The 13,697-nt window shown below is 38.2% G+C and overlaps 1 protein-coding gene across 2 annotated transcripts in view; it reads left to right on the top strand.

Moving 5' to 3' along the window:
- LOC128998271 (protein ECT2-like) overlaps nucleotides 1–13,697 on the top strand; it is a 34,930-nt gene that overhangs the window by 19,633 nt on the left and 1,600 nt on the right. For both annotated transcript variants that reach the window (XM_054424329.1, XM_054424327.1), the window contains exons 13-14: nucleotides 5,109–5,234; nucleotides 6,082–6,193. In XM_054424329.1, the coding sequence (XP_054280304.1) occupies nucleotides 5,109–5,234; nucleotides 6,082–6,193 (238 nt within the window). The remainder of the gene's footprint in view (nucleotides 1–5,108; nucleotides 5,235–6,081; nucleotides 6,194–13,697) is intronic.

Here is a 13,697-nt window from a genome sequence, read left to right as displayed (position 1 = left end):
GCAATTTTCAACTCTCGCTCATTTACCGACCTCGGCTTTGCCTAGGTCGTAAAACTTGACCTCGGGTTAAAAAGAGTCACTTGAGGTCCTAGTGATTAAATATTCTAATAAGAATAAGATAATTGTTTTGACGCTATTATGCAGTTTGTAACAACTGTAAAAAATAAAGATGTTTGAGTAGCCGACCCTGTAAGTCAACATAAAGTTTAAATGAGTGTTTTAAAGTTTGTTTGATATTTATGCCTATGTTAGTCATTAACAATGCTTAATATTTAGAAAATCATAAAAAAATCTTACTTTAATAAAAACTATTGTTATTGTAGGCGTACCACTATCACACACTGTACACTACTGCAATGTCTTGTTTGTGTTTTTATGCCATATATTAGGGTATTTTGTCTTATGTATCCTTTTGTGTTCCTCGTTCACTTATAATAAATCAACATTAATAATTCATTATAATTAACAAGGGAAATCTAATTTTTTAACACCTTTTACAACTAAAATTAAGTCTCTTTGAATGATTAGCCAGCTGTAAACTTTAATAACCCCAATATTATGTATTCGATATTGTTACTTATGCATTGTAATTACATTTTAACGTTGGTCAATTTTAGGAAAGGGGTTGTCAATCATTAAATTTTAAGTTGTTATTTCATGACAACGTAATACGAAGTTGACGTACCACTTTAGCATTGCTCTGCATTTTACCCAGAACTGAAAGAGTAATATTTTCTTTTTATTACAATTAAATAATATCTCATGAACTGCCATGCTGTAATAGCTAGTTTTGCGGCGTAGGGCTATGGGAGTAATAACACCCTGGATGCCCCAAACTCGTGCCGATTATTAAGTATTGTGTGAACCCAAATCAGCTATTATTATTTCTTTTTCTTCGCCTCCATACTAGGTACATGGCTAAAACCTTCTTTTGCCGTGGTGTTAGCATCGCAACTACTGAGCCACAACTGAACAGAAAATAATAAATATTCAGGCGTGAATAATATTTTAATTAATAACTATAAACTTTTTAAAACCTCATACCATCAAAAGAGTTGGAGCAAGGTAATAAGGAAAAAACCTATAGTTTACGCAAGAATTGGGAGTTTTAAAGCAGGAAAGAGCTAAAGACCACCTACAGTGACAGTTCCACGTGACGTCAGGCCTCTGCCAGACCATAGGACACTATACATACAACATACAACCATGATATGAGTCATGATGACATACTGTTTTTTTGGTCAGATATTGTAGAGATTTAAATCATATACATTGTATACTTATTCCCATTCTGATGGGTTGAGGCGTTCGAAAGTTATGGGACTTTGAAATCTCAAATTTAGACAACTTTCTTCACCCAGAAAATCATATTTTCAGTCTTACAGTATTTTCAATTAAATTCTCAACAGTTGTTACAATTTGTCCTCTTGATTTAATGTTTAAAGGTATTTCAAACCTACATCCTTATTCCTTATAAAGTAAAATTCAGAGACATGCAGGCAGACAGCTATAGTGTAATAGTTCCTTATCTATTATCAGGCTCATGTAACCTATATCCTTGTCCTTCTACTGTCTGTGCTGTAGTTTGACCAAGTTCATACAGCACAGGTCATTTTCATACAGCACGGACAGGATATAGGAATATTCTCAAGTCATTAATTAAACAAGCCAAGTACAGTTTTTTCAAAAATAAAATCGAAGATGCAGACGGAGACTCCAGAAAATTCTGGCACATCGTAAATAAGGTTGCAGGACGTCCAAGTAGGAAGGAAAAATTCCCAATAGAAGCATTCTGCGCGCACGATGGCACTGCCACCACTGACCAGATAATAATTGTATGCAATAATTTAGATTCAATTTAATTATTAATTAAATTAATTTAATTATTAATCATTCCCTAAGACTTTTGAAGCATGGCTTTGCATAATTCCATATTCAATTGACATTTCCCACCCTCCAAAATCTTTTGCCTTTGCAACTTGCCTCCACTTACTCTACGTCGTGGACCTGTTTCCATCATTCCCTAAGACTTTTTAAGCATGGCTTTGTATTATTCTATAGTTACTTGACATTTCCCACACTCCAGACCTTTTGCCTTTGCAACTTGCCTCCACTTCCTCTACGTCGCGGACCTGTTTCCATCATTCCCTAAGCCTTTTTAAGCATGGCGTTGTATAATTGCATAGTCACTTGACATTTCCCACACTTAAAACCTTTTGCCTTTGCAACTTGCCTCCACTTCCTCTACGTCGCGGACCTGTTTCCATCATTCCCTAAGACTTTTTAAGCATGGCTTTGTATAATTCCATAGTCTTTTGAAATTTCCCACACTCCAGGCCTTTTGCCCTTGCAACTTCCCTCCACTTCCTCTACGTCGTGAACCTGTTTCCATCATTCCTCAAGCCTTTTTAAGCATGTTGTTGTATATTTCCATAGTCACTTGATATTTCCCACACTCCAGACCTTTTGCCTTTGCAACTTCCCTCCACTTCCTCTACGTCGTGGACCTGTTTCCATCATTCCTCAAGCCTTTTTAAGCATGGTGTTGTATATTTCCATAGTCACTTGATATTTCCCACACTCCAGACCTTTTGCCCTTGCAACTTGCCTCCACTTCCTCTACGTCGTGGGCCTGTTTCCATCACTCCCTAAGCCTTTTTAAGCATGGTTTTGTATTATTCCATAGTCACTTGATATTTCCCACACTCCAAAACTTTTCCCTTTGCAACTTCCCTCCACTTCCTCTACGTCGAGGACCTGTTTCCATCATTCCTCAAGCCTTTTTAAGCATGGTGTTGTATATTTCCATAGTCTCTTGATATTTCCCACACTCCAGACATTTTGCCTTTGCAACTTGCCTCCACTTCCTCTACGTCGTGGACCTGTTTCCATCATTCCTCAAGCCTTTTTAAGCATGGTGTTGTATATTTCCATAGTCACTTGATATTTCCCACACTCCAGACCTTTTGCCCTTGCAACTTGCCTCCACTTCCTCTACGTCGTGTGGACCTGTTTCCATCATTCCTCAAGCCTTTTTAAGCATGGTGTTGTATATTTCCATAGTCACTTTATATTTCCCACACTCCAGACCTTTTGCCCTTGCAACTTGCCTCCACTTCCTCTACGTCGTGTGGACCTGTTTCCATCATTCCTCAAGCCTTTTTAAGCATGGTGTTGTATATTTCCATAGTCACTTTATATTTCCCACACTCCAGACCTTTTGCCTTTGCAACTTCCCTCCACTTCCTCTACGTCGTGGACCAGTTTCCACCACTCTGATACGTCTCAGGAAGCAAGTGATACAAAATATGCAACAGAACATGAACAAGACGCAAGTGATACAACTTACTACGAGAGAGCTCAATGACGAAACTGACGAAAAATCCAACGCAAAACCTGGTACATATATATATTTATATATGTATATACTAGCTGTTGTACCCGTGCTTTGCAACGGGAAGAGGACACAAAATACAAACATTTTGATCTTTACATTTGTTGTATAAAATAGTTACACATATAGGCTACCACTTTTAGAAACCAAATTTGGCTGCACTTTAGTATCTGTCCTACACTCATAACAATGAAAAATATCAATATAGGCTATGGATTATTCTATATATTCATTTAAATTAATAGCACTGTACCCTGTCAGTAAACTTTATAACTTGTTAATGCGAATTTAATATCACAGAACCAACTTGTGTATTTGAAACAGCTGACGAAATTCTTTTATTCGTTTTAAATATTACTCATAAGGTTAACATGGGAAATTCCAGAGCCACTGGGGCGGAGCCCGAACGGACTTTTGAGATAAGAATGCGTCTATATGTTAATCGGGAATGTGAGCTATCATCACACCAAATTTCAGCCCAATCCGGCCAGTATTTTCTGCGTTTACTTGTCACAAACATACATTCATACATCCAAACTTTCTCATTTATAATATGAGTAGGATATATATATATATATATATATATATACCATAATACCATATAACCACACTACAAATTTAATTCTACAATATACGGTACGTAGTTTTATCCAAACAAACGATCAAAAACCCCGAATGAAATTTTTAATTGACTCAATAGTCAATGCATAAAAGCGAGTCTTATCTTTCGATGCAGATTAAATAATACAAAGGCAGAGGAATGCGCGAGACCAAGGACAATGTCACGGCACGGTTGCTATAGAAACGACGCAACGAGAATTGCGCGCCAACGTCAACTTAACGCCAGACTGTATAAACACGCCGCGTGTATAGTATTCGACGGAGCTAATACTTTCAGTTGGCAATACTGGCTTCTAACCTAGAGCGAGGTGGTTCAACCATGAGAAGCGCCTCAAACTCCTGGGTAATCCCCAGTTAGCTCCTCCCACTCTGCCCCCTATCCCCACCTAAAAGACGAGCAAGCGGTAAGTCGGTCGGGAGGATTGACGACAAGTTGGTTTCTCGAATATAATAATATAGTTTTACAGGCCGGTCAACTGGACTGACGATGAAATAACAACGTCGACAAGTACTGGTTTTCAGCATTTATCTATTTAATTAAAAAAGACGGTCTAGTGGCCAGACGACCAAGTATCTTGTCGGTCTACTGGTAGGCTCCCGATTATATGTCGCCATGAAAATAATCCGTGATCCCCACCCTATCAAGATCACATTTTGCTATTGTCTCCTGTAATCGTGCCAATATCTTGACATTCCTCCGCAGTTATGAAGAAATCATCATTGCCTTACATGAATGTGTCAATATTGACATTTACCCAAAATTAGAGCATCCTTCGTGATCTCAAAGACTTTGTGTTTTGCTACAAACAATTGTTTATTATGAAGAGCCCTAGCTAAATGTAAATGCAATTATTTAAAAGAGAGTGTATTATTTTAAAGAAAACTGTTTAGGGCTACTAAACATTATTAAACTAACAATTGAAATATGTGAAATAAAATCCCCTCTCTGGGCACCCCCGATTACAACAGATTTTGTTTCAACAGCAACCAGGTTACTTTATTCTTTAGCCTACTTAATTCAGATAATCCAGAGGCCAATCCATTATGAAAATAAAATAAATTAACCTAATCAGTACCTTTGACTCTTCTGCAGGAGTATTTGCAAGTGACTCCTTACCATGGTGAGTTGATTGTTCAGTTTTCTGCTGTAGAACCCAGTCTTACAGGCACTCTATCGAATGTTCAAGTGATGTTCTTCTTATTCAGTAACATCCTAGAGGTGAGATATTAATAATTTGTTGTTCCTTAAAAAAAGTGTAAAAAAATCACCACAAAAAGAAATGCAAACAAACGAACAGAGATGGTATAGCTTTGATAGAAGATAAAACAATAAAAAACTCTCTCTTGTGGCTCAATGGAACCAGGTTTTGTATTTGATTTTTCAGAAGGGTTTACAGTGTGGGATGGTTTTACTTTCTACCGCCCCTACACATACATAGCGTATGTACAATGTATCAAATTATGAATTTTGTTGCAGAAATAATGGATTTTGTTTTTCCTGTATTAAAATAAGAATGTTTTGTGTTTGAATTGTTAAAAAAAGATTCCTGTTGGAGAAAACTTGTTCAAATATAGAAACTACTGCCAAGGTCAGATTTTTTATCAAATTCAGAGTAGGTGCTGAATACAAGCTATATCATGAAAAAAGTATTTTTCAGCGTCATTATATGACCAAAACCAAAATAATCATTACACACATTTCCATTCCAGAAAATACCACCAAATCCTCACACAAATTAAAATGTAGGTTTAAAAAATGATGAGGTTAACATAGCAGACATTGCAAAACCGCTAAATAGAAACTATCACTGTGTTCAACTTAAGGTTAGTGCAATCTGCTTTAAAATAAAACAACTATTTTTTTTCAACTACAGTATTTTTATGATGAATACATCTTTAAGGGTCAGTGGAGCCCTGGGCAAACCCAAGAGCAGCGCCCCCTTTTTCCTAGTGCTGGCGGGCGGTGGTTTGGGGGCACCCAGCGGGCGCCCCTAAACCACCGGCGCCCCTGGGCATATGTCCAGTCTGCCCGTTTATAAAAGCGGGCCTGACATCTTTTGTTCCAGGTAGCCAAGATAAAAACAAAATACTTCCAGTTTCAAAAACGGTATGTGCATGTGGCAACGATCCCCTTGTCTATGATAATGAATGTGATAGAGTTTGAGGGAGAGGAGGATGGTAAGAATTGCTATTTCTTCATAATTTTTATTGATAAGCTTAAGAAAATTAAATTTTACTTGTATCAAAGATTACACATGCTACCCAAAATAGATATTGCAGCTTACTGACATTTTGTGCCAAGTCGTTTTTGGATAGGGCCACCTTCACGTAGTTGGGTGGTCCCTCATCAGAGGCGCTGTGTCAAGTCTTGATCTGCATTACCTATTTAAGTTCGGGTGAGTACGGAAATTTTCGGTATTAGAACATCTGTACGCAACTACTGCAACACGCTGACCGGTTCGTCACCATCGTATTTCTAGTTTTTTAAGCGCAGAGCTGTCATTAATGTACCATAACTTTATCATTTTACAAAATGGACTATTACTTAATTAATATTATAGTGTCTATGTTAAGCTAAAGGATAACAATGTAGCAAAGGTTTTATTGATGTAAACATGCGTGAATAAAAATCTTCAAAAATTGCAAGGTTACAGTGATATATTATTATTTTGAAAACTGAGTTTATTTATACACTTTGCCTATTAGACACATTAACAATAAACTTAAATTTATGATATAAATAATAAGTAACTTTATGTTGTCCATATAAATGATTTTGATTATAAGCTTACAATGTTAAAATATTTTTTGCATTAAATTTTAAAGTATATTTAGAGAACCCTTAACAATTTATCAATCTTACGAGCTTTGAACATTAGTGACTTTCTGTGATGTTTACATTTCTGATTTTGGAATTCTCATAGCTTTAGATAACCACAATGTTTGTTACTGGATTTATAGTTTCATGCAATATCATATATTACGAACTAACGAAGAGGAATGCATGGTTTATCAACTGCTACATAACCATTCATGCACTGGCTATTTGAGCTATTTTAGACATAACAATATACATAGTCTGTAGGAAGAACATTTCTCTAAACAGATCGGCATTCGTTTTCAGACTACGTATTATTTCGTTACAATAATTATATTTTGCAGGTGCCGTTTGCAATAGAGCTTTGAAGAAAATGTTTTCAATATCATACAAAACATAGATTTGGATTGTTTTGTATGATAAATCTTTCAACTGACGACTATATACAATAAGTATAAGAACACAGTTTTATCAACAGGGGAATCATAATTATACATAAATTAAAGAGGTCTTCTTTACCTTGTAAAATAAGAACAATATATTTAGGTTGAAAATTGCAAAGTCAAAGTCTCGCAGTCACACGAAAGTTAACTGACCCGAATGACCTGATACCCCAATAACTGGAATGGCATGTTTTTAGAGGAAAATATAAGAAGTTTCAAATTAAGTGCATTCGAACAAACGTGAAATATGATCAATAAGACCTTGTATTCTGTTCACTCATATTTCCTTTACCCGCTCCTCTCCCAAAGTGGTCCACATACATATAGCTCATGAGTGAAAATTTAAAACGTACGTTTTCATGTCCCTGGCCTTTTACTTCGTAGATACTGGATTTGTAGTTTATTATTATGTGTTTTAATATTTTTGGGACAGGGGCAACATTTTACACACATTTTTTATTTGGTTTTAAATAGGTTCTAGGTATTTTTTTCGTATTTTTTAAGTCTCGAAATTCACGACCATGACGTGTCCCTAGGGTACATTTTCCAACTTTCACGCTGTTTTTAGACTAATTATTCATGCCGAAATATATAAAGCCACATTTTTATGTCATCAATGGTTATTAAACTTACAAAAAAGGAGCATATTATAATTTTATTATCATTGCAAACTGACTACCATGACAAAATAAGTCTGTCCCTCGATTTGGCGTCACGACCATTTGGGAAAAATTTTCAACTTTGGAGCACGACAGTGGCAAGCCTGGCGTCGATGGAGTCAGTTGGTTTTAGAGACTAGTTCGGGGTGTACGTCAGGATTGTAGTGCCGGTCGTTTCGAGTTGAAAGGAGGAATTACAAGATTAATAAAGGAAAGATTGTGTTTTTTGTAACTTTGGTGTGTCCATGACCGTACGTAGTCATTCGATGAAGTAGACATGGTGTTAATTTTTGTTTATAAGATATTTCAATTGCTAGATTAACCTAGAAGTCCACTTTGTATCCTCGAACATGAGGTGCAGGGCTACCGCCAGAACAGAGCCAAATAACACGTAATCACGACCAAAGTTTCACGACCATCGCGGGTTTTTTCACGACCAATCCAGCCTTATGGATTATAGTGTGTTTGGTCGTGACAATAAATTTAGTATAAATGTAAATTGAACAGTTTAGTTCAATTGAAACACATATTTGTATTATAACTAACAGTATAATTGAAGGATTGTTTAGAAAGATTTAGATTATTTCAGAAAATTCACGACCGTTGCGCTTGTCCCTGACCATCACGTTTACGATTTCTATCATAAAAATTTCAAAAATTAAAATATCGTCATATTTCAATGTTTTATACACAAAAGAAGCACACCTCTATACAAACATAACAATTTTTCGGGTCTCAGTTAAGTTTTTTCGGAGTTATACAAACTTAAAAGATTTTACTGGCTTTTTTTTAATTTTTTGAGTTTTTTTATTTTTTTCTAGAAAGACCAAATATACCAAAAGCTCAGTGACCTTTTTATTGTATAATGGTCATAAAAGTAAATTAGTTTATAGCAAAACATAGTTATGTATAAAAATAATATTAACTATTTTTAATATTCATTTAAACGTCTGTTATGGTCGTGACAGGATTTTGTGTTTTTCCACTAAAGATGCTCTTAAAAAAAAAAAACTACCAAAGATATTGCGTTACCATGGACATTTTATGAAACTTCAAATGTTAATGAAATAAAAAAAATAATAAAAGTTTTGAAAAAAGGGGAAAAAAATTTGCTAAGTGCTTTTCCTGAAAACGTACGTTTTTAAATTTTCACTCTCATACTTATTTCCCTATTAATGGTCTTCGTTGTTGTTTCGTTGCTAAGCACTTAAATTACAACGTTCAACGTACGCCTATTTTCAATTGACAATAAACTACAAATTATTGCATTATAGTAGTATAGTGCATTAATTAGTAGTTAATAGTATATTTCGGCACTCTATCCGTCTTTAGGCAGACTCTAAGATAATGAGACATTGACAGTAGAAATACTGGTGAATTTATCGCTAGGTGATGATGGGGCTACCACGAGACAGTGGTGTTCGTCTGTAGAGGCAGCAATGAGTGCAGATTGCTGAGTAACAACCGGTGTTCATCCATAGTTAGTACATAACTAATCATGGTGGTACAGCTTTCTTTTTACTTCTCATATTATTTGTAAAGCAGTTAGGTTCAAAAAGCAGTTCACACATTAAACGTGAATGTAAAGCAGTTTCAGGAAGGCCTTTCAGTTTTTCGTCTGCTGTGTTTGCTACCCATTTATCATTATCACATACACTCAATTTTAAAAATCTCAAACTTGGACTGTTAATGCGAGTAGATAGACAATCAATAAAAAAGCACGTCTTAATACCTGGTATTTTTCAAGAAAATATCCACATCATAATACAATTAATTCACTAATCACGTTCTTCACTCTTGCTAAACCTCTAGTTAGTTACTTAAATAAGTAAACAAACACAAAAATAAAGGTTAATAATAACACAATAAACAACAACAAAATACGTAAATAACAGATGGTCATGTCGGCAATTATGTGAAGACATTCGCTAGGCCTCGCATGAAAATTGCTACCACAAAAATGCCTTGGCTGCAATATCTATTTTGCGTAGCATGTGTAATCTTTGCTCGCATATTTAGTGTGTTTGGTCTCAAAAATCAATCCAGTAGGTTTAAACTCAGACTGTTATGTTAATGCATTTTAAGCGTAAAAAAACATCATTAGTTAGTGGATGATTTTTTAAAGCAAATCTTTTTTTAAGGGATGAGATTCAGCTAGATTACCTGAGAAAAATACAACCAAATATGAGGTCGGCTAATAGATACATATTAAAAGTTACATGACATGAAAGTGATACCTCTTTCTACTAAAGGACTTCTTCAATAAGTAGATTGTAGAGAAATGTCAGTTAAGCCACGATGCCAGTAGGTCAGACAACTGACTGGCCATAAATTATTGGCTTCATGTAAACACTTAAAGCCGATTGCCTTGTCGAGTGGGGAATGACCCTCACCAATTCCCGGGGCAAGTACATTCTGGACTTTGCTGCCAGAGCCGGACTCGTTGTCGTCAACAAGGGAAACACGCCAACTTTCCGGCGCCCTGGGATGCGGGGAACGATCCCAGACATAAGCCTTGCATCTGAGTCCCTTTTGCCAAGGATCAGAGCCTGGAGAGTCCTGGAGGATTATACGGCCAGTGACCACCAGTACATTATTTTTGATGTCCTGGATGGTCATCAGAGACAAGTGCCGCGTTTTGTCAAGTGCCCGTTAGATGGAATATTAAAAAATTGGACGTGGCAAAATTCAATGAAGCCATCTTACGAGGAACACCGGTGGTTCCCCCCGCAACTAGCGTGGCTCACGCGGAGGCGTTAGTTGCATCTATGATGGGACTAATTGTCTCGACTTGTGATGAGTCTATGCCTCGCAAGAGATCCCGGTGCAATAAGCGACCTGTGTACTGGTGGACTGACGAGATTGCGGAATTGCGTCGGTCAGCATTGAGAGCCAGAAGACTTGCTACCAGGGCCAGAGAACCTGTAGACAGACGTCGTAAGTCAGATGCTTACAGAGTGGCTAGGAGGTCTCTTCGTCGAGCCATCAACCGGAGTAAACGCAGTGCCGACAGAATTCAGCCGTGGTCGCTGCGGGGGACCTGTGGACCTGTCCCCTCGCCAGTATGGATTCAGGATGGGGCGATCTACGGTTGACGCTGTTGAGGAGGTGAAGCAAGCCGTGATGAGAGCTGAGGATTTTAACCACTACTCTCGTAGGGTTGTGCTGCTCGTAACTCTCGATGTGCGAAACGCATTTAATTCCACGAGGTGGTGCAATATGCTGGATGCTCTGGAGAACACCTTCCACGTTCGGGCATACCTCATGCGTATCATAGAGGATTATCTCTGGTTCCGCCTCCTCATGTATAACACTACAGAAGGCCCACGGACGATGAGTGTCACTTCCGGTGCTGCCCAAGGTTCCATACTCGGCCCAGACCTCTGGAATGTCGCGTATGACAGCCTCCTGAGGTCTGAAATGCCTGAGGAAACTGTTTTGGTAGGGTACGCAGACGACGTTGCAGTTTTGATAGCTGCACGTAGCGTTGAGCTGGCTCAGCTAAAGCTGAACCGAGTTATGCGTACCATAAACGCATGCATGACAGACCACGGTCTCTCGCTTGCTTTGAGCAAAACTGAGATTGTGATATTAACAAGAAAACGGATTGACTCCATCGTGCCATTGAGGGTAGGGGCCGTCGAAGTCCAGACCGTTAATTCTGCCAAGTACCTTGAGGTTATGGTGGAGAGCAAGCTTAGCTGGTGGGATCAGATTTTCCGTACGGCGGACAAAGCCGCTAGGGTGGTCTCCTCTCTTACCCGGTTGATGGCCAATGTCGGAGGGCCTCGGTCCAGCCGTAGAAGGCTGTTAATGTCTTCTGTCCAGTCCGTACTCTTGTACGGTGCTGAGGTGTTGGCAGACGCTCTCAATAAGGAGGTATATAGGATGCGGCTTGCCCGAGTGCAGCGTCAGGCAGCACTAAGAGTTGCATCCGCCTACTGAACAGTGTCCGAACCCGCCGTCCTGGTGGTTGCTGGAGTCATCCCCGTCAAACTTTTGGCGGCGGTGAGAAAGGCCATTTATCAGCGCCGTGGGGAGGACCAGGCACGAACAGAGGAATGCACCCGCACCTACCAGCTGTGGCAGGAGATCTCGGGAACGCTGGACCATGCGACTGATACAGCAGGTCCGATCTTGGGTTAATCGGCGGTGCGAAGAGGTGGACTTCTACCTCACCAAATTTCTGACGGGTCACAGCTTTTTCCGGTCGTACCTGTTCAGGATGGGCAAAGCCATGTCACCCGATTGCATATACTGCCCAGGCATTCCCGATGACGTGGAACATACCTTTTTCTACTGCCAGCGTTGGAAAAGGCCCCACCTGGAGGCTCAACAGTTAGTAGGACTGCTGTCAGTGGACACGGTCATACCGATGGTGACGGAGGGTGAGGACAATTGGACCTGTGTGTCACATTACATCCAGGGTATTCTCCGCGCCAAGAAGTTCGACCCTGACCGGGATGCGGTGTGGGTCATAAAGTATCTAAATGTAAAAAATGGTGAGAGCCCTGAGGGCTTAGGTCACATGTTGGCCTGACTTGAAGTAATGTGACAAACTATTCCAGGTCTGTGTCCAACAGAATAGAGGGGGTTTTTTAGTGAGTAGTCTGTGATATATTCAGGAGTCTCACACTACAGACTCGCTACCTGTGTGCATAAAAGCATTTTCCCTCCTCTCCCTTAAAAAAAAAGAAAAAAAAGCCGATTGCCTTGCCAACTGCCCCGAAATTCAGTTGTTTCTGGGAGTAGACTGAGAACAACTGGCCTTCGACAATCCCACAATCATGTGATGACAATTGGCGAAAAGAACTGTCTCGCTAACTGGCATCGTGTAAACCAGACTTTAAAGATCAAAACTGGAGCAATTTTCAGTGTTGCCATCTAACCAAGATCACCACAAGGTTAGGGAGGATTCATGAAGTCTGTAATGTGCTGGTGGGATATTTCTACCTTCTCAATAGGAGACTGTTCCATAAAAGAAAATGAATTACCTTAGTGTTGAAGCAATAGTGAAAAAACTAAACTGTTTATGGAATGGATTGCTGTGGGTTTCTTTTGATGAGTTTAGATGTTTTGTCTATGTCATTGACATGGAATCCTTCCTACAGGTTTTCCACTTGTTCATCGGAAGGGTAAGACTCAGGGTCTTACACAAAGATACACAAGTTGGCGTTTAATAAATATTAAAACATATTTGGGAGACAAAAAATTTTGAGTTATCAAAAACAAACCAGATTTGATTACTAAACCATCAAGAATGGATAAGTTATAAAATTGCAACTCAATACACACATGTTAAAAAATTACTTATATTCCTAGTGAAATAAATTGTTAGTATTCTTTATGAACATATTGATAAATGATAACAGTCAAACTTCTTTCTCATTGAGAGCTCTGATGAACCACATTTTACCATATTTGTCGATACCAGCTATGTTCCAGCTCAATTGAAATAATTCACCAATGGGATGTCAATTTTAATATACAGTAGACCCCCTCTTAATCGACCCTAATGGGACCGGACCTAGGTCGGATAACTCAAAAGGTCGGATAAAACGGGCAATCCCTAAAATCATAACATAATGAAGTGCTATTCATTTTGAATTATATAATCATTATTTTTAAGTCATACTTGCATTATTTATAAAATAAACTACTCTTATCTCCTTTTTCATATTGATAGAAAAGTCACAAATAAACACAAAACACAGTTAAGTCAAATAGGCCTACTTTCAGTGGAATATATTATTATAATACTA

This window comes from Macrosteles quadrilineatus, unplaced genomic scaffold, assembly GCF_028750875.1.
Source record: "Macrosteles quadrilineatus isolate MER2022 unplaced genomic scaffold, UCM_ALF_1.0 Scaffold_7__1_contigs__length_78375512, whole genome shotgun sequence".
In the NCBI taxonomy this organism is placed as follows: Eukaryota; Metazoa; Arthropoda; class Insecta; order Hemiptera; family Cicadellidae; genus Macrosteles; species Macrosteles quadrilineatus.
The sequence above is the reverse complement of the archived record's forward strand: the minus strand, read 5'-3'. Positions and strand labels throughout refer to the sequence as shown.